Source organism: Oryzias melastigma, linkage group LG7 (genome assembly GCF_002922805.2).
Source record: "Oryzias melastigma strain HK-1 linkage group LG7, ASM292280v2, whole genome shotgun sequence".
Taxonomy (NCBI): Eukaryota; Metazoa; Chordata; class Actinopteri; order Beloniformes; family Adrianichthyidae; genus Oryzias; species Oryzias melastigma.
Window position 1 is genome coordinate 22275204 of NC_050518.1, and position 22923 is coordinate 22298126.

A 22923-nucleotide genomic window follows, 5' to 3' on the forward strand; every position below is an offset into this window, starting at 1 on the left:
TCAATGAACGTTTTTAAGGGAAGTTGAGAGGGGTGGCATGCATGTGTGTCGTATACGTTTCCACAATGATGACCCAGAGACAAAATGTGCGTGAACCTTTTCAGTGCGACAGGTTCATTGAGTGGTCTACAACAATGATATTTCTTGTGGGTCACCTGTGTACCCTGTTTGGTGTCCCCATTATTCCCTAGCAGACAACCTGTCTCCACCCATAAAGGGAATTGTGACTAATGCTTAAAGATTTAACGGCCAGCTTTTAATAAAGAGCAGAGCTTAAAAAGAATTCTCGATGAGGTAAATCAAAATTCCTAGTAAAAAAATATTTGTTGGATACTAAATCTGAATGCAAAGAGACAAAAACATGTTTGGAAGCAGACTAAAGATTTTGTTTTTTTTTCTGGGTCAAGTTTGACGTTTTAAACCTGCCACTGCCAGAATGGTAAAGTGTTGCTCCTCTCCTGGAGCCTTTAGAGATGCAGTCACTGGTTTATGACTATGACAGCTCAATTAGGAGCAACTGCATGGTGACTAATATGTTTACTTGCACTTTAAAGGAGGAAATGGCACTTAAATGGGAAAAAAGTCACAATTAGAAGGAGATTTTGATGCAACAAATGCTGTTTCTGGTTTTCCCTTATTGATTTTTTTTTGGTAGTTTTCACTCTTTTTGTCATTTAGTGTTTTTAGGTTTAGGCATCACTATTGATACATTAATAGATAGCAGAACATTGTGGATGAATGGATGAATGAAATTGTTTATTTCAAGCAATCAGGTAATAATACATAAAATAATACCTTACATTATCAATCACAAGTTGATCATTTGAGAGGGAGTGGGAGGAAGCGAACTTATATAATCCCACCACAATCCAATCTAGTCCAGCTTAAGGTATTAATAGATAGCAGAACAGTGTCCAGTCCAGTTTAAGGTAATAAAGCCTGTGCTATAGTTAGGAAAAGACTGGCATTATGTTTGTTACTGACCTGTTAACTTATGCTAGCTTTTTCAGCTACTGACTGTAAAAAGCCAAAGTTCATGACACAAACAAAACTAAAGTATCAACATGTGAGTCAGAATGACAAAGCCAGCCATTATGTCATCTTTCCATAACTAAAACTATTAATAATTAACTGTTTAAATATTTTTTACATTATTTAAGGTTTTTCTTGTAATTACAATATTGGATACATAAAAAAAATGTTTGTCAAACTGACCTTTTTATGTGTGCATGTTTGCATTTAGCCTTTTCTACCCTCACACCAAAGACAGTGCCACTAATAATGCAAGTTAATTTGTTGTAGTTACTAAATGTCCCGATCCGATCACGTGATCGGAAATCGGGGCCGATCACGTGATTGGGGACTCGACCGGAATCGGACTCCTTTGTCCGATCAGGATCGGATATTTCATTTATTTTAATCATGATCAGAGCTTTATATGTCATCTTATCATTACGGATAAATACTCCACTACAGGTCTGCATGTCATGAAAAGATCACAAAATGTCATCACCAGAAAACGCAGCAGAAAACAGCAGCAGCTCAAGCAGAAGGCTAACTTGTAAACAAAGCTAGCTAGAAGCTAACTTCCGGGATCAATAACTCTTTTAAAAACGCTTTAAACTGACAGCAAGTGTCTCTATTGGTTTGTCATAACTCAAACAACAACCTCTAAAGGTATTCCAACAGAAAAAGACAGTATTTTTTTTCTTTTAAATGTGAAGCTCTTCATGCTGCAGACAGACGGCTAAACAGCAGCTGCTAACTGCTACATGCTAGCGCCGTGATTTTACTCCTTAGGACCCGAGCTGTCCTTTGATATGCCTGTTTTACTTATCTGACAGAGAAATAACAGTTAAGAAAATTAACTAATGTGGTAATAAAACCGAAAATGTGAAGTCTTAGGAACTTAAAAAAGAAGCACATAACCTTAAAAATAACTAAATAAATAAAACTAATAATTAAAACTAATAATTATATCAGCTATTCATGAACACTCATCAAATTTTATGCTAAAACAAAGTCATAATTTATTTTTAAGAATTCTAAATGAGGACAGGAATCACATTTGTTCAAAAATGTTCAATAGCTCTAAAGATATTGAAGCTAAAGTCACTAAACTTTCTCACATGACTAATTATCACTTATATAACAAGAAAATTGTATTTTTTTTTCCTAGTTTACATTTGCTGTATTTTTACTTGTTTATTAAAGCTACTTCACAGAAGTGTTTTATTTAAGTTTTTAACGATAAAAGAAGGTTAATGAAATATAAATAAGGGACAACACTAATCTGTTTCTTCAGTTTATCCATGTTTTAAATGTCTTATAAAAGTATCGGATCGGGACTCGGTATCGGCAGATACACAAAATCAAAGGACTCGGAATCGGATCGGACCCAAAAAAACCTGATCGGGACATCCCTAGTTTTAAGTGCATTCTACTGTTCATTCCTCACTATAAAGAACCCCAAAGCGGTATTTTGATCTGTTCATGCATTTAAGAGCAATCCTCTAAATGCCTGCACTAACAGCAGCTGCCCCTCCCATACCCACAAAAACGAGCGGGTCCTATAGTGCTGACGTAAGCACGATGTGAACCACCCCCTCCAGGAAGAGTCTGATTTGCCAGCACTGTCCCCAGTCTAACACCAACACTCAATTTCTCCACTGAGCTGGTGGTGATCACCAAAAAAAAACTTTCATTTTAGATGCAGAATACCGTATATCTTCCAGTTGTGTCCTGTTTTCAATAAATTCCAGCTTAAACAGGTGTTCATTATTTTAGACGCAGGGCTTCTTTAAGACCCAACCCCACCCCCTTGTCAGGCACAGTCATGCAGACGTCAAGTGTATTTGTGTTGTGAAGCAGTGTAGCGATGGCTAGGGCTACTAAAGTAGACAAAATTGGAATACTGTTTATTTTTGTGACAGAAATTAAGAAAGAGACTCTAAGATGACGTCATGAATCAAGTGTTTTTCCTTCCGGGTAGGAAAAAACTCATGAAAATAACTCATAATTCATAAATAATTTGTTTTTTAGAGTTCCAATGGTCATATACATGGATATAGTTCACTCTAAGAAGGTTAAGAAAATCATGGTATGGCCCTTTTAAAGCAATCTTTTGTTAGGTCTATTTAGGTATGGTCCATGGAAATACAAAACACAAAGATTTGATCCCATTCAACTCAGCTTGCGGAGCGGTGTGGACTCTTAATGGTGGTGCTTCAATTTAAAAACATTCTAATGAGTCAGAGCCGGCCCCTGAAAGCCCCGCAGTGCAGTCCAGAGGGCCAAAGCTGGTGATCAATGCAAGTTCTCAAAGGTAAGGCAGTGATACTGCACACACAACAGTGAAAACATGCCAATTCACAAACAGGAGGCAGCTGATTGTTTCAATAAATGTGAAAACAATGCAAGGCCTTAAATTTTGTGACTGTTTTAACAAAACTCTATGGTCAGTTGATTTTAAGTTAAAATACTGAAGAAGCTTAATGCATCTATTCATCAATTTTCTTAACGCGCTGAATCCCTTTCAGGGTCATGGGGTCACTGAGCCTGTGCTGGCTACTGTTGGGTGAAGGCCAGGTACACATGGTCAGGTCTCCAGTCTGTCTCAGGGCCACACAATGACTCAAACATTCAGAGACAATTTAGAGTAATCAGTTACCATATCAAGCATGTTTTGGCTTGTAGGAGGAAACCAGCATGGCTAAAAAAAAGCCCCACCTGCAAACTCCACACAGAAAGGTCTCTGAGCGGGATTTGAGCGTTCTTGCTGTGAGGTGAGAGCTCCAACCACTGCTCCACCTTAATGTATCTAAGAAAATACATTCCATGCTGCAATAAAAGCACTTTTTCTTTTTGGTTCTTGTAAATTCAGTCATTCAAATGAAACCTATTTGTTAAATTTGCATTCACAGTTAGCCAACCTTCAATTCAAAAATGTTTTAGATCAAATTATCTAAGAAGTGAGGCGTGAATGATCTGTCAAAGCTCCTGAACGCTGAGCTCAACCAAAGGAAACACTCAGGTCCTAAAGAACTCCAAGGTTTCACAAGATCTGTGGAGGATGTGGTGGAAACGGCTCTATCAATCAACAGCAATGCTTTTTCACTTAAGATGGCTCCTATTTATTTACAGTGTCTTCAGAAAGCCTGCAACAGCAGTTCTTTTAAGTTTAGATAACACAAATATTTTCCAGTAAAAAAAAAAAATTGATGGCAAGAAATTAAAAAATCCTTTTTTTGACTATCACTTCTTTTGACTTCTATCAGTGGTACTTTTATTCTGAGAAGACTGACAAGAAAACACCAAGACTTCAACCGTGATGCAGAGGTAGAGTGGTTATTGCAGAATTGATTCTTGCCTTGCCCGCCCGTCCATGTAGCACAGTGGGCGACACACTAGAGATGCCACGATTCTAGGTTTAAAACCATGAAACACTATTGAACTGTGGAGAATACAAATGACTGCATTCCTATTTCATATGTTTACAATGAAAGTGTCCAAAACGTGTGATGTGCTTAATTTAATATATTTGTTATTGTCTTATTGCATGGGTTAATATAAACAACTGAATTCATTTAGTCTTTGGCACCTGTCTATTAGGAAGGATTTTATTTTTTTTGTTAGTTTTATATTGTGTACATATATCAAAGTTTAACAGAACCATGACCCAAAAATTGAGATTTGAACTGAATTCATGGTGAAGGTAAATTGTTGCATCCCTTCAAGACATTGAACTCACATTGCTGCAGGTGGTTGATGCCAGTATTAGAAAGTGGCGAAAATTTGATCAAAATTTATTTACAACCACAGGTGTGTTTTTTTTGCAGAACACATTCCAAAAGCTCCAAAAACAAATATATCGAGAGAAGAAACTTCTGCAAGAAAATGAAGCTGTACTTTCATCTATGGTTTAATACAAGCGTCAAAGTCAAGGCCCGGGGGCCGGATCCGGCCCTCCAGGTTATTATATCCGGCCCGCTAGTCTAGATCATTTTATTTCATTGCTGTTAATGGCCTGGTGTTTGACAAAATATACTTAACAGAGAGTCAAATATTGAAAGTTATTGTTTGAGTTGACCTATTCTAAAATAATATTCCTGCCTGTTTTTATTTATAGTAAATTAAAAAGTTAATTTTTTTTAAGGTTTTAAAAATGTAGTTTTAGTGTGTTCAATAAATGTTCATCATGTTCAGCCCGCCACCTAAAATGTGTTTTGGATTCCCCCCCCCCGTGCGATTGAGTTTGACACCCCTGGTTTAATAGAATCTCAAGTGAATTGCTTGATTTAAAAGTATTTGTCAGTTCTAAGGATCACACCATATTAGGCCAATAGAATTTACCAATGTTCCTTTAGCCATTACTTTTAAATGTTATGTTATTAAATATCATTTTAAAGTTTTAGTGCTGCTTCATTGTTTTTGTATTATTCTAAGCATAAGGCAGCAGATTGCTTTTTATAGAGGCTTCAGTTTTCTCGTAAAATTTTGTAATGATAGAATGTTTCTCCATAATGCATATTTTAAATGTGATGGAGCTAGAAAAACATGGGTTTTACTATGAAACATATAAAAACTATCGAACAGCAGCTCAAAGCGGACATGTGGATGTGAACTACATGAATGGGAGAGGCTGGCGTGCAGAAATATGAAGGGCCAGACACAGCGGTCGTATAATCAGTCACCCAAACTCCTGCCCCGGGGGCTAAAAGTCAAAGGATCGCTGAGACCTGATGTAACACTTGTGTGATTCTCCCCTTTGAAACTTCAAACTCCAGTTTGTGAACAAAGTCTATCTTCTGAATAGGAATCTCCGACCACTGAGCAAACTCCATTTGTAACCGCTGCCTATTTGTACCTTCTCCTCAATGACTACATTTCATTTCCCCAAGTCCGATCCGAAAGGCGAGCGGCAGGCGAAGCCCAGTAAAAGTCAAAATGCACGAAGGCTGCAGCCCGGAGGAGCCAGACCATCATGGAGGAGTTGATAAAGATGCGGAATATAAACTGTTGGGAGGACTTGTGACATCTTTCTGCAGCACAGTGGAGATGTGTCTGTCAGGCACATCCAGGAGCTTGTTGACGTTGATAAGAGTAAAGCAGAAGGAGACCATGTGCTGCCGGCAGCTCAAAAAAAGGCTGCTGCAGTAGATGGAGGAGATAGGTGAGTAGAGTGTCATGGCAAAGACCTTGTCAACAGATAACTATCTGCAAATAACAGCTTGTGCAAGTCACTGCAGCTCAGAGGCACAATATCATATCATCTGTGACACTCAGTTATTAGGTCTCTATTAGAACATCATTTGGGATATATGATGTTAAATGATGACTGTAGCAAGTACTTTTTTCCAGTTATAGTGGATTTATGGCAGATTATTTGTCTGTTTTTTTTGTTAAATTCTAAAACTTTCAGACAAAAGTGATATTTTTTGATAGATTTTTCTCTCTAGTAATAACCAAATGCAGTTTTGATCAATTTGCTTCACGTACCAGGAAGCCTTTCTATAATGTTTAAATTTGTTATTTTGGATTTTTTTAATATATTTTTTCTAGAGTAGAAAGAAAAAAATGGTTTAAAATGTTCTTTTGTGTGTCTTGCTTTTAGTGTGAGCTCCGCTATTTAGCTGACTAGATTCTCATAATATGACATGGGCTTAAATTTTACTAAATGAAGATGACGGGGTTCTTCTACAGTCAGATCGCAGTGGTTTTGTACACAGGCATAACTAATCAGTGGAAAATTCTGTGGCTTGTTTGATCTGCTTTCATATCCAGTCACAGTGAGGAAAACTCAAGTAGCCTCCGTGCTCCAAATAAGTAAACAATTGCATCAATAAACACGAAGAGCCATGCAGGACGTAAATCAATCACAGCGTCTGATAAGCTCCTCTAATCATTAACTGTTTTGCTGAAGATTCATTTTGACCGCTGTCTCAATCACCCCCGTCAGCAGCTCTGCTCTGAACACGTTCATCTCTGCCGGCCCCCTCGGCCCTCAGACTGTCAATAGACAAACTTCTGAAGTTTGAAAAAACAAGATATGAAGTGATGTAAATGTCCTCTGAAACTTTAGTGAAGTCACATTTAAAGCCTGATCACAGCTGTAAAGAAAAACAGAACATTTTCTTGTCGTTGTGTCTTCTTGATGCTTGACAGCCGGATGATTGCATCACGGCTTGTATTTAAAGTGAGGCTGAATGTCTGTTTGCTGAAGGCAGATTTATTCTGATGGTTTGGATTCTGCTGCCTCAGAAGATGCTCTGAATTACTTTAGAGGCTACTTCAACAAAGACTTCTCTCAGATTCATCTGAATTGTGACTTAAATGCAGATTTAGAAAATGTTTAAGTTTTATGTTTTGCACTAAAATGTTTGGAAAAAAATTGATTAAATATTAAATATGTTTCAATTTTATATATTATACAAGTAAAGCATGAAAAAGACACTTAAAAAATAGCAAAAATTGTTTAATTTGCTAAAGAATTAACCATACTATAGATTTGAATACACCAAATTTTAAAACTCTTTTTGATTCTTAACATGTCTTCTGTTAGTCATTTTAACTTCAACTGTGCTGACTTTGTGTTTTTGCAAAAAGTTTTGTAAAAACTCTAACTTTTTATCTTTTTTTTTCTTGTGTTGATCATTTTTTAAACCTGATCACAGAGTGAATGTGTGCATTTGAGCAAAAGTCACACTTTGACAAACATTTTATGGTAAGTCAGTAACAGTACATAGAAGCTGGACGTTGCATTAGTTAAAAATGGCTGTTAAACATTATTTAGCAACTTTGTTTGGTGTATCTGTAGAATCCAGTTCAGGTTATATCTATCTACATTTAGTTCTAAACTGTTAGAATTTCTAGATTTAAATTTTTTGATATTTCAAATAAATAAATCACAGGCAGAAATGATGGCAGAGATGCTGTTTTTTTCTGTGCAGCTGCAGATGTACTAAAATCTCTGCTTACTACTGCCATCTTGTGGACACACATGGTATAACTCCAGAACATGTCCCCCAAAACAGGAAATCTTTGTTCAGTTTTACTCCTTCTAACACAGAAACCTGGTTTTATGGGAACCACAAACTGCAGTACAGAAAAGCACTTTGAAATCTTAAGAAAGGCATTTCTGTAGAAGTTTCAGGCAACAGTCCAACAAATGCAACCCTCACAGAGCTGAGGTTTTAAATATTCCGACCAAAACCCTCGCACGTCCCTTTACCTTTGCATGAGTTGCTGAAACGCAGCGTCCCATCCTGGCCATACATCCCTGTGACGGCCGAGCTCTGACGGTGAGCCGGCCAGCTGAGCGAAGGCCCATGAGCCTCGGCGGCTCTCTCAGGCCCCACCAGGCTGGGAGGAGAAGCGGTGCCACTGTTACTGGATAGTGCTGTTTTTCTGAGACCAACAGTCTAACTGTACGGGCCCGCGGCGCTCAGGGATAATCCCATAATGCCTTTCACAATGAGATTTGATTGGAGACGTGAACACCAGATTAATACAGTCAAGTGAACAGTGTAAAACTCGCTCCTCAAACAGGCTGCTGATGGAGCTCAGCATCTGTTAAAAACCAGAATAAAAATACGTCCATCTTCTTCTTTCACATCATTTAGGGCTAAACTATTTAATTAGTGGCTTGTTTCTCCAACAATGTGACTCAATATTCCAAAACTACTGCTTTTTTTACATAGTGAGGGGCATGCCTTTACCTTTGATTACAGCACTCCCATGTAATCTAAAGTAGCACCTGCTCTTTCTGAAACAACCCCAAACTATAATAGTCCCACCACAGGAATGTATTCATTTGTATTCACCTGTAAGTCTTTTTAAAGCCTTTATGTTTGTTTCTGACATGTAACATGCTCAAATCAGCATCAACAAAAACAGATTTTAAATCTGAAAAACATCGAAAACTTGACTAAACTTGACACATTGTAAACTTGTACAAAAAATTAAAAAAATGTAAAAAAACAGCTTTGAATTTGAAGAAATACAAAAAACTTCAATAGAATAGCCAAAAACTGTTACCAAATGAAGAATAATACAACTGCTGCTGGTATTTTCAACTTTTGGTTTTGTTTCTCTCCCTGTTCGCCTTAAGGCCTCAGTTTACAGTATCGACTCATATCTTGTTTATTCTGAGGGCATTATCCCTTTTTCACATCAGAGGAGATGGCACCGACAACAGAGGCTGTTCTGGAGCAGGAATGACGTCACTATAGCCCAGGGGTGTCAGCAAATAACAGCAAAATAACCTATCGTTCATTTGTTACCTATAGCTTTATTTTTGTTTTGTTTTATTGTTTTTCTCAGTTGGAAAAAAAAGCCACATGACAACCTTGTAGCCTAATCACGTATTATTACACATTCATTCACAGAGACCAGTGGATTTCAAATAAAATGCATTTCATAAAAATTTTTTTAAAACAAATTTAAAAAAAAAGTTTATTGTTGCATCTTTCCCAAATGCTGTATCTGTTTTGCTTTTGCTTTGCTCCCCCTAGTGGCCCTTTTAAATAACCATAACTCAGGAAGGGGCTCTAAACTTGCTTTTTTCCCAAACATCCTTATATTTTTTTCCTTTTCACAACGGGGCCAGATTAAACTATCTGCTTGTGTTTGACACCTGTGACGTCTCGCTATCCATTGGATCAACTCCGATTTTAAAAATTCTGAAATGAAACTGTAAATCGGAGACTTCAAGCAAAGAGGAAGAGAAACAAAAGACAAAACAGCAGCTGTTACAAATAAAACTTTCTTTTTCATTTAGTAAGTTTTAGGTTTAATGTTTTTTCTTATTCAAGGTTCATTCAAATTATCAGTAATTCTTGAATTTAAAATGTATTTTTTTCACATTTTTAATTTTCTTTTTTTCTTTTTTCTTTTTTTTTTGTAATGTCACAATGTGTATTTTTTAGTTTAAAACAAATTTTCTATTTGTTTTTTCAAATCTACCATGTGTATTTTTCTAATTTACAGCCTGTTTTTTGTTCACGTGATCCTGATTTGACCTCTTATGTTTGTCTCTGAACAGGAGATGATTAAAACTGTTTCATTTTAATTAAAACGAATGTAATCTGCTTTTGTAATAACTTACTAACATTTCCAGATGTGTTTTCATCATGGATTCAGAGTTTGACATCCCTGCATGACTGTGAGATGTTATTATGTGTGTCCTGAGTTGTTGATTCTGAGTCATTTAAACTTTGCTGCTGAAAACTTTCAGTGTTCATTAAAATATGTCCATTTAAAGTCCTTAACAGCAGATGGAATTCTTTTTTGTGATTTTATTGTGAAGAATTTGTGATTTTTCGTATGTAAGTAAAATACTACATTAATAAAACATGCCTGATACATTTATTGCTTTATCTGTCTATTCATTTTAGTCCAGTAAATTGTTTTCTTTTGTCCGTGGTGAACAAAAAGCTTGTTTTGTGATCCATCAGTGATCCACGGATGAACGTATCAGCTACTGTTATTCTGTAAATTAGATGTTTTGCTAGACGCAACTGCAAATGCTTTTTTTCTGGTCCATCTGTGTGCAATTAAAGTTCATTTAGGGGATCTATCTGGAGCGGTATTTGTGTTACTTTAAAGGTTGATTCAAATTCCATCTTCCATCTTTGATTCTTTCCTTTTTCCAAAAAAGATTCAGTAAATGATGACAGGAAACGAGGATAGAAGGGATTTTCCCTCACCCCCTCAAAGGAGGATGCTGCGCTGCACCTGCAGTGAATGAGATCCTTTCCCATTTCTGTTGTTTCACCTCCAGAACAAAAAGGTTCAGAAAGTGTTTTTCAGTGAGAGGCTCAGCAGAACTAGGCCACTTCTACCAGCCTCCAAATGTGGAGGGGGGGGGGGGTTAGAAGCTGTATTTACCACATAGTTTCTGCCTTCACTGGTGATGCATTCCAACACTAACTATACTCAGGAGTCTGCAGAACAACTAAGACTTTTACTTTGTCTATTTCTTCATGCAGAAATTAGCGTGTTTTATTTTTTCCAGTCCTGAATCAGCTCTGATGAGGAATAATCAGTGTAAAATTAATCACAGTTCTTTTTTTCTCTTTTTTTGGGAGAATGCATTTGTTTCCCTGTAAAAAACAGCACTCAGCACTAAAAATAGCGTTTGTGACGGTGACACTTGTAGCAGGACTGTAGTGAATATGTTTGCACATCAGATTTTGGAATTTAGCTAATATTTCAGCGGTATGCTAGCTGTTATGGCTAACAGGTTTTTTTCAGGCTAATTCGCACTTAACTTATTTGTTAACTGGCTATCAGCTTCAGCTATTAGCTATCAATTTCATCATGTTCAGCTATCATCACTAGCATCTGCAGCTTACAGCATTCACACTAGCATTATTGCAGCTAATGCTATATATCTAGTTTTTAGTAAGTTCAAAGCTAATGATGGTTAAGATGTGTGCTTTACATTCAGTTTGCGCATGACCCGATTAGTCGACTAATCAGAAAAAAATTATCGGAGATTAGTCGACTGTTAAAATAATTGTTTGTGGCAATGAGAAAGTGTATCCGTTGAAATAACACAACATTTTACTATAAAGGGTTCTTTTGTGATAGATCTTCAACATCATCCACAATCATGCAAGTGAACACAGAAGCCCTCTGACAGTCAGTTTGAGACTTTGGGAATGCTTCCTAAGACACCTCGTGGTTTGCCATCAAGCCGTTCCGTTGGTAGGCAAACAGATATCTGGCGAGTCTGCTCAGCGGCTGTTGTCATGTTTGCATTTACCAAGGGGTTCTACCGGCAGCAGAGCTTGGGAGTTTGTTCAAGCTGTGACCGCAGAGCTATCACTCCCATATGCCTGACACAACACAGTGTCTTCTGTGCTGCTCCAAATAAGAGTAAACTCAGCTCACACTTCCCTTTTCCCATCAGGTTTAGGGTGATTGTAAAAAGAAAGTCACTTGTGTAAAATATAAAAAGCATATATATAAATATACGTTAAATGCTGCTGAAGAGTATCTAAAAGAAACTTAAATGTGGTTTGGAACTTTATTTACACAAAAAACCAAATCTAAGCCAAGAAGAAGCTACGACTTGGTTCCTGCCAGAGAGTGCATTTGTAAGGTAAACATCCAGATCTGGAGATTTGTTTGGCATATACTACGATACTTTTAGAAAATGTTACCATTGTGTTGAAAACAGTAATCCTGCCATAAGTAAACCATGTTTTAGCATTTAATTAAATGTCTTCAAAAATTATAGAGTTTAATATGACCTTGACTTTTAAGTGAAGTGATATTATAGATTAAGAGACTGTTAATTTTAGTTTATTGAGATAAAAAAAAGTGGAAAAAGCAGTCTATGGTTTATTTTAATGGTACCTGATGTAACTTAATCCAGGAATCTTAGCCAAGTATTAGCTCCTAGCAGGATGAGAGAAGATATCATATAACATGGTTACATCTTCTTGATAATCCTATTTTTCTCATGATATCGTTTGTTGTGAAAGTTATTCAAGTTTTTAATCTGATCTTATCAGATCTTAATAAAGATGTGTGACAGATTTTGTAAAACCTGCTTTAAAGTAGTAGGGGTGTGGACTTGTGAAAAGCTCACTTCTGATTGGTGTGAGTGATTGCCATGGAAATGATGACTCGACCGACTCGGACTAATCACTGCTCACTGAAGACGTCTGGCTCCAACATGGCAGCATCCATACTGTGGAAAAATGACCTAATTTTGTTGGAGCCAAAAATACGCCATTTTCTATATGGGTTACATCACACTCACTTGGCCCAGTTCTCATATACAGTCAATGGTGCTGACATGTTGGGTTGTTTCTTATAGAAGGGGATGTGAGTTGTTACCAAAGATTTTCATTTTGATTTGTGTCCAATAATCTAATTTTTCAACTACCTTATTTTCCGGAGTATTCGTGGCAGTTGTTTTCATAGTTTAGCCAAGGGTGCGGCTTATACTCAGGAGCGACTTATTTGTGTCTGTTTTTGATTTTTTTAGACACAAATAAGCTCATGTATTTGTTATTTTCCCAATAAACACCAGTTGTCCTTTAGCAGTTGTTTCCACTAACAACCACTAGAGGGCACTGCGTCTGAGTATAAGTATTTTCTACTGACAGTGGCAGAAGAAGAGTCGTCCAAAACAAACATTGAAGAGAATCTTCTCAAATATTGATATTTTTCTTTTACAGATTAATGTTATTACGTTTCTTTATTTATTTTTTTAGTGGTGCTGGGCTTGGTGGATTTGTTCTGAAATCACTTTTCTCCCAAAAGTTAAACCTATACTCCAGAGCGATTTACTGTATATATGGTTTTCTTCTTCTTGATTAGACATGTTTTGCTATGTTTGAGACTTATACTCCGGAAAATACGGTATATATATGGCCTTTAGAAGTCTTGGGATTTTGGTATTTAGCGAATTAGACAGAGCTGCTAAACATCCAATATTTAGACAACTCTTGAGAGGTTTCACTTATATGCAATATTTCTCATTGTAGAATGATCCACTTGAGTCATAGCATTTGCCAGATTAATCTGCAGGAACAGCAGCAGCTTAATTGTGATTCTAAAATGATAAACTGCCTCTGTTTAGACACAGCTGGTTGCAGAGAGCCAGTTTCGCACAGTCTGGGTGACGTGTGTGAATTGACGAATCGCCTCTTGGCTGCGGCGTGAATTCACCCAGCCCAACTGTCTGTTGTGGTGCAGCTGGGTGTGATGGCCATAAACACGCAGGGTAACATCTATGACTCCAAAGGGGAATAATAATAATAAGATAATTATAGTTAGTTCATTATTTAGTCAATAAAACTTAATGTATTTATATTGAATAACCCTAAACTCTGTTTTTAAGAGACATTTTTCTGCATGTTGTTCTAAATTTGTGCATTTTAGCAACTATTTTTACCAGGTAACAGGTGAGACATGCACTGCCCCACATGATGACAAGTGAACTAGAAAAGCTTAGTGCACATGTACATGGTGCACACTCAGCACATGCACACTGTGAAAGATTGCAGTAACTTTCTAAGTTCTCGTATAATCAGGTAGGTCCACTGATGTGCAGTGAGCTTTCTCAGATGGTAAACATCTATCAAAATCAAAACTTTAAGAATTAAAAGGACAATCTCCTTTTTCTACCTTCAAGTAGCAGAATGCTTATCAAACTCTGATCATGTTTTATATTTTAAGAGCATCAACACATCATTCCATATGTCCTCAAAAGATTATTTCATGATATGAAAGAGCAAAAGAAATCTGCACACACAATTATCAAGATTTTGCCCCTTAATGAAGCTTTTTTGTTTGTTTTTAGCTTTAAATTTTACTTTATTACAAGTTATTTTTGCCAAGATTAATAAAATAACAATAATAAAATCTACATTCTTGTTTTGCTGTTTTATTTAGTTTAATGTAACTGTAGTTACATAGTATAATTTACTTTAATGAAAATATGGTCCTACCTGGTAGGTCGTCCACTTGTATATGAAGCATATCCACCTCTGAACAAAAATGCTTTAATTTTGGAAAAAGTTCTTCTTTGTCAATTTTTTTTTTTTAAAGTCTCTCAACTTCTTGGAAACACCCTGCCGAAGAAAAATCTTGGTTTTATGCTATTCTGTACATTTGTTTTTGAAGAAAAAAAAACAAGCTAATTTAAGCTAATCCATAAACCCCGCGCGGCGTTTGTCTGTGAAAATGGCAGCAACGAGCATCTGTCGTATCTTGAGCGCCCCCTGGAGGTGCGGCAGAGTTCCTTCTTCATTATTTCTTGCATTTTCAGGAAAATTGAGAGAAATACGGAAATTAAATTACACACATCGAACATTCTATTGCATATTACATAATGAAATAGGTGAATTCATAAACTTTACCTTCAGAAAGTTTTAGGGATAATTTTAGTCATGCAGAAAAACCTCATTAGTGGACCAAAATACTATTTTTTATTTTATTTTACTAGTTTCATTATTAAGTTAGAAATTAATGATGGCTAAAGAAGTGATCATATTATTATTTATTTTAAACTGCCCCTTCTATTTATGTCACTGTAAGAATTATGTATTTATTTATTTATTTTAAATTGTTTTTACAGGTTTTTTTTATTTTTTTTCCTTTGCCTTTGCAGATATTAAAACTAATTTTGTATATGTGTTATATTTTATAATAATTGTATTTTAGAATAATTGTATTTTAGAATTATTTTGTATATGTGTTGTATTTTTGCATTTGTATATATTTGTATAGGTGTGTTAAAGTGCTTCAACTAAAATTCACTGGGGTGTTCAAAAGCTTGCCGATACAGCATTTCAAGAGGTTTTAGAAAAAATCTTGATGAAATACTGGAGAAACTTCAAATATACCAAAGAAAAAGTTGTTGAACTCCAAAAGCATATCAACAATGACTTTTATTTTTTTCAATTTAACAGGGATTTAAGCAACAGTTATTCTTCATGTTTAGAAGAATACAACATTAAAGTAAGAAACTTCAAAATTCAAAATGAACTAAGAAGTTAAAGTACAGTATTGCTAACCAGATGTTCAATTCCTCCTAACCGTGTATTTTTCTAAAGGTGACTGTTTTTGCTCAGGTACAGGAAAAATAACCATGACAACAAAGTCACTGTCCAGGGTTACTACAAGTTTACATAATCTGGCAACACCAGAAGGCCAGTCCCAGTTCATCCTCTCATGAATTCACACTGCTGTTCAATGAGTTTCTTTTCCATCCTTTATCCTCCTCTTCTTAAAGAAATACAGATGTGGTATTTGATGGAGAATAAAGTCATAACTACGGTCGGATCTTCTGGCAGAAATGAAGAGGGTGACTGCTGCTGCAGTGATGCGTTTCAACTTTTTTCAGTTCTTCCTTCCACACCTTTTTCCAGAGAGTCAGGCTCAGCACCAACCAGTGATCTTTGGTCCTGATGAGCCTTTTTAACTGCCAAGAGTGATGGGTACTCAAGCGCCCAGCTGACAGAATACTGACCACCAAAGACTCACAAATCATTTGCAGAGTATTTTTGCGAACATGAAATGATGCCAGAAGGTCCACTCTGTTCCAGAGTTCATGTTCTCTAGCCTGTTGTCAAGGCTCATCTTTAAGAGTTTTTCCACTCTTTACCATATAATAGAGAAGGACAGAAGTTCACCTTCCAAAAATCCAAAACCTACTTCCTTTTGGATTTTTTGGCATAAATTTAGAGCGTTTGCAACAAGAGCTTCCATTCATTTTGCAAATACCAAACTGAACAAAATCAAACTTAAAACCTTGGTTCCCATTAAAAAAATAAAAAAATACTTCACTAAGAACCTGATTTTTCCTTCCTCCTTAAAAAGAGAAGAGGAAGCTGGATTCACACTGTACTTAAGTTAGAATGTATCATTCTACAAGCAACTGAGAATACCATTCAGGTGACCACACATCAAATGAAGCATCTCGCTTGCTGTAGAAAACATTGATTGCACTCGGTCGAGGGAAACTCTGAAGGAGCTCTGGGAAACATCAGGTAAGAAGTGTCTGAGTAGCACATTAACTTCTCTTGTGTTTTTGGCCCGAGTTTCTGGACTTGCAGGATTTGCATCTCCGCATCCCATAGTGACATGCAAATCATGCAGTGAATGACCACAGGAGCAGAAGGAAACCCCCCGTAACTGAAAGGAGCCTTTTCTCTGAACTGAGAGGTTGAGCACAGAGGAAAAGATCCAGAAGAACAATCAAAAGTCAGAGAGAGTGAAATATTTTGCTATTCAAAAGAAGGATCATGAGTCTGAGTGACCTCCATCATTAGCAGCTTCAGCTCCCGAGTCTTTCTGAGCAGCCTCCATTTCTTTGGCACACCCCTTGTGTTAGTTCTGTGTGAAGAAGCCACACACTTTAGAAGTTTTCTGTTTGTCCAGCCGCGCTCTGGAGTGTATTTAAAGCCACACAAACTTAAAAAAGACCCTGCCTTTTTTGATCCTTTAACAAAATGGTCAAAAACTCACCAAACGACGGCTCCACACTCGAACCGACTTGTTTTTTTACGTTGACCATGCCGTCCTCCGCTGCTCCTGAAGTGTGCTGTTTAAATCCACGTTTCGGCTTCCTAACCATTAGGTCTAAATGTGGGAGTTGTGCGCCGCGTGCTGTAGTGTGAGAATGGTGTTGTTGGTGCAAGGTAAGGCCGCTGTTGCTGCTGTTATCTTATTGATTTTCCTAATCTGGGCAAATGTGGGTGGGGAGGTTAAACAGTAACCAGGCTCATATGGACACCAATCTATATAGCAGCTGTAACCATGGCAACAGGATGATAGAAACTCAAATAGACATAAAGTTGTAATGGTTGTAATTTTTCTTCTTTTTCCCTGTTCCATCACCAAAAATGAATTTTGCAGATGCAGACGAAGAAAGAGGAGTTTATCCAAACGAAGAGGGAGGGTGACACATGGATGAGGAGTGGAGAATGTACTGAAGGTGGCAGCAAACAAATGATGGGTGACATCATCAAATATGTTTTGAATGATGGGAAAAACTCTTCTAGCTGTCATGAATAAATTAAAACTTCTGCAGGATTGAGCATCAGACTTTAAAACTTTAAATATATATATTTTTGACAAAAATAAGACAAAATATTTCAAAGTGAGCTACCAAGAGAGTGTTTCTATGTTTCCACCTTGTGCTCATAAGAGCGGCCGGGCACCCACAGACACTTTTAGGTTTCAAACCATAAAAGCTGTCTAAGTGCACTGTTTTATGGCAGAGAAAGTCTCCGAAGGGTAAATTGTGGGATGTAATGAGGTGAAATGCAGGGCAGAGAATTTCCTGCAGCAGCGGTGAACAAACATAACTTGTCAGCAGTAAATTGCTTATATGATGCTGAGCATCATCAGTAATTTATGGCTTAATTAATAGTCAGTCAGACAAACAGGCAGAAAACCATATTTAAACTCAAACTGCACAGATCACAAACAATTCATTTATTGATGCTCTCTAAACTCGTCATCAATTCCTGCTAATCAGCGGGTGGCTACAGAGACTCCGCCCTAACCGTTCTATTCTATTTTTCTATGGACCTACAATGGGTCGGAACTGTTTAATGGCTCATTTTTAAAATGGAAACACTCAAAATACCGTACCGTACCGCACTGGACCGCTCAGTGGAAAAGCCATGAGGCTGTTAAACAACACATGCTCATTCCCAAGTCGTCACATTTTGACGAATGGTTAAAGGACACGCCACGTAAAAACGCAAGTTTTACTTCACTCGTGAAGAATAAAGATCTGGACCAGAACAACAAACCAAGAGACTTTTTGGTTTAAAACACACCAAGAATGCAATTTTACTAGAGTAATGTCAATGTATGTGATTAAAGTAAATATAACTCTGTTTTTTGTGATAAATACTGAGAATTTAATTGAAATTTTCCATTAAAAAAACAAACTTTGCATGGATCTTGATCTAAAGTGGTTGGAGTTTGGAGTTTGCTGAGCACTGGTTTCTCCAGCAGGAGCCTCCATAGCTGGACGGACAGACAGAACAAGGTTTCCCAGTCTTGTAAGGAGCTTCTCCCACCCAGTTTCCCCTGAAAAACAAAGGAGAGCAGAATTGAGTGCTTTTTGTGCGAGCAACAATAGCAGAATGGCTCAATAGACGACCTTAAAATGCAACAGTGTAACCACCTAATCAATAATTCTACTGTTCTCATGTTATAATGTCAACCAAACAAAATGTTTCTTTAAATTGAGGACTTTACATTTGCAGCAGCGTTCTGGACAACCTGAAGCTATTCTAAAGAAAACCTGACTATATCGATCTGATCCTACTCTTGACAGTAATGGAAATCAATTGCTTTTTTAAATCAAATATTTGGCTTACTTGACAGAGTAGTTGCAAACCAGCAGTGTTGCTTCCTTCCAGGTTTTTCCAAAAACATGCATGTTTGAGCATTTCCTGACAGCACATCCCACTCTGCTGCTGCTCGCCCAGACCATCTGAGAAAGCAGAAACCATAAAGTCATCATTACACCACTGCTCGATTCATCCAGGAGTCATGAAGAACTTCCATCGGACACAGAAGGGATCCTGCAGCAGATGGCGCAGCTCTCACAAACTCTAACGCTCTGTCTCAGCTGTATGCTCAGCCTGATACGCAGAAAACTCAGGCCCAGATAGTACTACTACAGTACTATGAGGTCACAACTCTTGGTTTAGAAGGAAACTGTATGTTACACCAGTGAACCAAATCACGGGGAAAGTGAATCGTTACATCTCTACTACAGAGTAGTAATCATAAGGATTTTTTTGAAGTTTTTGTTGTTGTTGTTTTCCAATACACACATTAATGTTTGAGCTAAAACATGAGGAAAATAATTCATTGCATCCCAGGTTTTACTTCTGTTCATGCTATTTATGGTAAGTTTAAGACAGCAACATGGAGGCAAGTTTTTTTCTTTTGTTCTCTATTTCTCAGAAAGGAAAATGTGTGAAACAAAACGTTGCTAGAAGGAAGTATCTTTGAAGTTCTACATTTTTTTTTAAATAAAAAATAAATAATAGTAGGGCCGGGAATTGATAAAAAAATTAACTAATTAATCGCAAACTTGAAGAAATTAATCGCGATTAATCGCTATAATTTTTTTTGTCTCAGTATTTGCCGACCACTTATTATCTGCCAATAATCACACATGAAACTCTACATTTAGAACTTTTATTTTGAATTACTGCTGTCAATCGATCACAAAAAAAAAATCTGATTAATCACACTTTTGTGTTGCGATTAATCACAGTATTTTACCAGGTCAAATGTATTTGGATGATATGGCACGGACCAAATAATCTGTTTTCTGTGAAAAAGTGATCTAAACCACAGAAATAGCAAGAATAAAGTTCTAAAAAAACGATTGAAATGGTATTTCTTTTGTAAACGGTTGGGATAATACCCAACGAAATGTTTTAATGCCGAGTTAAAGTGAAGGGCTGTTTCTTCGATTAATTTGCATTAATACATATTAACACGTTAATTCTTTTTGATTAATCGCGTGCGTCAATGCGTTCATGCATTAATGTTTACAGCCCTAAAAAATGGCAGTTTAGTGATTTGCACGAAGAAAAAAAAGCTGAATGTATAGGGTAAGATACCTGGACATGTATGCATAAGTAAGAAATGAATACATTGAGACAAAATTGTGCACAAATTATCAATTTTGAAAAGCAAAATATGAATACAACATTTAGTTTTACGTTCAGCGACTTCTCTTTGTTTCATCTACCCAATAAACGTAGCATTAATAATCATTACACACCATGGTACACAATATTAAAAACTGCACAAGACACAAAAACTTGAAAAATAAAAATGAAATATGACATAACCAAACACTAAAAATCCTTAAACAAAGAAAAATGGAACAGCTGTTCAACAGAATAACTGGCAGACAAATAGTTAACCAGACTTGTGTGTCACAGAAGTCTGACGACTGTAGAAAATGTAACACAAAATGGGTTTACACCTCAAGTAATTAACACAAATAGGCCTCTAAAATGTATTCATCTCAGCCCCAAACTTTTGCTTTTTTACTACTTTTATTAATAGTTTTTTCCTCCACAGTTTGTGAACCAAAACAGCTGCTCATAATCAGTTTTAATATATTTACCCTTCGTTTTTATTACAATTCGAACCCTGTGAGGTTCCCAAACAGGACCAAACATGAAGTACCTGAGTGTAGTGAGAGCACACAGATCCACTGCATCTGTCTGGGTACGAGAAGCCCCGCCTCTCACTGTGCCAGGACTGCAGAGGTTCAACGATGGACTTGTACCTGCACACACACCACACACGGAGTCAGTCTTAAGCAGAGACCACGTAGAAGCAGATATGTTTTTTCTTAAACGCTGAATACCTTCCTGAAGTTATTGACAAGTTTTGGCCCAAATATTTCATAACTTGTCTGGGCCCGTGATCCCAGAGACACTGAGAAGCCCAGGAGAACGCCAACGCTGCCAGACCCTCGTCCCAAACCTGCAGTAACAAAAAAAAAAGATGGACCACAAGAATTGTTGTTCAAACTTACACAGATTAAGGTAACACAATGCCAAGTGTACTAAAGTTCAACAGATTGGTTTATTTTAGACAAAAACGAAGAATCTTGTGCCTCACAGTGATCTTCTTAAAGATCCAGGTCGAACTTTTAAGATGACGGCATGTCCAAAGTGTGGCCTGTGAGCAGTCCGTTTTGAACATGAAGCATCAAAACTTTTGGAAGGAACTTAAAGTAGTAAAAACAAAAAACAAAAACAATAAAAATGTGCTTTATCACAGGTTTTCTTATTAATATTTGGTGGATACATGTTGTCACCTTTTGTCATGTATGATTCTTTTACTCTTCTTTGCACTTCATTGTTATTTTCCATGCATTTTTGTTGCTATTGAAATAACAAACCTGTTGCTAAAAAAACAGAATCGAACATCCTAAATATTTTAAACCATTTTTACCATGAGCTCCATATTGGCAGCAGGAGGGAGAACCTGAGAACGGACCCGGTTGTGGAAGTCCAGCAGGGTGCGCCTCTCTCTGGGTGTAATAGTTTGACTGGAGGAGACACCAGCAGCTTCTGGGAGCTTCCTAAAAGGAGCGTCAGCTGCAGCTTCAGTGGTTTTGAGCAGCAATGCAGAGCTCAGCAGAGCAACAGGCATCATCCACAGGACGGCAGCAGCAGCAGCAGCAGCAGCAGCAGCAGCAGCAGTGGGCTCAGTCCTGTGGAGGAGCAGGAATGCAAGACAGCAGTTTTGGAACCCCTGCAGAGGAAAGCAATTAAGACAGCAGTAAATAAATGATTATCCTGTGTATTTTGTGCTAATTTATTAAGAGTGCCACCAAAAAAATGCTATTTTTGACATTTAGATTCACGTCCTCTGGAAAAATCTGAATAAATTTCAACGACTAACAAAAAAATTAACTTGCTCAAATGACATCTGAGATGCTAAAGGAAAACTCTTACCTTCATCTGAGGTTTTGTCACACAGGACAGTCAGACGAGGAGCAGCAGAGATCCTCCCTTCAGTCAGAATGCTTTGAAAACAGCCATTGGTTCCATGTGTGACTGACAGGACGTCACCCTCCTGTCTGTTGACTCCTACCTTTTCTTCCCTTTTTTTCTTTTTTGGATCACAACCCAGAATCCTAAAATATATCAAAAGCACTTTTGTATTTTTTAACAGCATTATAGTGTTTTAATTTTGAAAAAATAATTATTTTTTAACAATTATTTTTGAATTAATGAAAAACAACTTCTAAAAAAAAGGTAGAAAGAACTGCTAAGATTGACAACCAATTAAAAATAGTCTTAATAGCCTAAAAATAAACATTTTTGGATGTATATTGAACAAATAATAGTCAGTGCACAGTTGAACTGTGATGTGGACCTCACAGGTCATGCTTCAGAAAGTGCTTAACCAGGCTGTCATGAAACCATTAGAGCTTGGCAGCAGATTTCTGCACATGCTCAGTACAGGCCTCACAGATTTTCTGATTTTGGGAGTAAAATGAACAGCTTCATTAAAGAGGCAGACTGAGTTTTTGTGGGGATTCAAACAGCGTTGCCTTCTGTAGCAAAATAACAATTTTCATGTCAAATACAGACTTTAAACACAAAACACTTCTTTACGATAAATTACAGGCAACTAGTCACCTTTTTAAACACAAAATGTCTATTTTATGTTTGTTTTTCAGCTTGTACATGCTAGTTTGGTAGTGAAATATGTTACAGAATGTTCAATGGATGTGTTTTTGTCTAACCTGACTTTTTTTCCAAGAAACGGTCACATGCATGTCAGTTCTACCACATCGTTAAAACCCTCCTTTCCATGTACAGATCTGTCACAGAGCAGAACATTTGAGTGTGGATGAATAACAGAGAGAAATGTGAAGTTCAAACTCGA

General features: G+C 37.0%; 2 protein-coding genes across 3 annotated transcripts in view; both read right to left on the bottom strand.

Moving 5' to 3' along the window:
• hnf4a (hepatocyte nuclear factor 4, alpha) overlaps nucleotides 1-17139 on the bottom strand; it is a 31289-nt gene extending 14150 nt beyond the window's left edge. The window contains exon 1 of one of the 2 annotated variants that reach the window (XM_024292252.2): nucleotides 16990-17139. In XM_024292252.2, the coding sequence (XP_024148020.1) occupies nucleotides 16990-17098 (109 nt within the window). In that variant the 5' untranslated portion in view covers nucleotides 17099-17139. Of the gene's footprint in view, nucleotides 1-14468; nucleotides 14587-16989 lie in introns of those variants that run through there. The other variant, XM_024292255.2, reaches the window with a different exon arrangement.
• A 940-nt stretch (nucleotides 17140-18079) lies between these two features.
• r3hdml (R3H domain containing-like) lies at nucleotides 18080-21772 on the bottom strand. The gene is made up of 5 exons (XM_024292082.2): nucleotides 21478-21772; nucleotides 20885-21003; nucleotides 20701-20803; nucleotides 18861-18976; nucleotides 18080-18567 (listed from the first exon to the last, which is right to left on the bottom strand). Exons 1-5 carry the CDS (start codon nucleotides 21679-21681, stop codon nucleotides 18444-18446), a joined length of 666 nt encoding a protein of 221 aa, XP_024147850.2. The 5' UTR covers nucleotides 21682-21772; the 3' UTR covers nucleotides 18080-18443.
• Nucleotides 21773-22923: the final 1151 nt, after the last annotated feature.

Coding starts and splice junctions, on each gene's coding strand:
- r3hdml (XM_024292082.2), bottom strand. CDS start 21,681: ATGATGCCTGTTGCTCTGCTGAGCTCTGCATTGCTGCTCAAAACCACT. Junction 20,804..20,884: donor TTGTCAATAACTTCAGGAAG/GTATTCAGCGTT, acceptor GTGTGTGTGCAG/GTACAAGTCCATCGTTGAAC. Junction 18,568..18,860: donor GTTTGCAACTACTCTGTCAA/GTAAGCCAAATA, acceptor TTTGTTTTTCAG/GGGAAACTGGGTGGGAGAAG.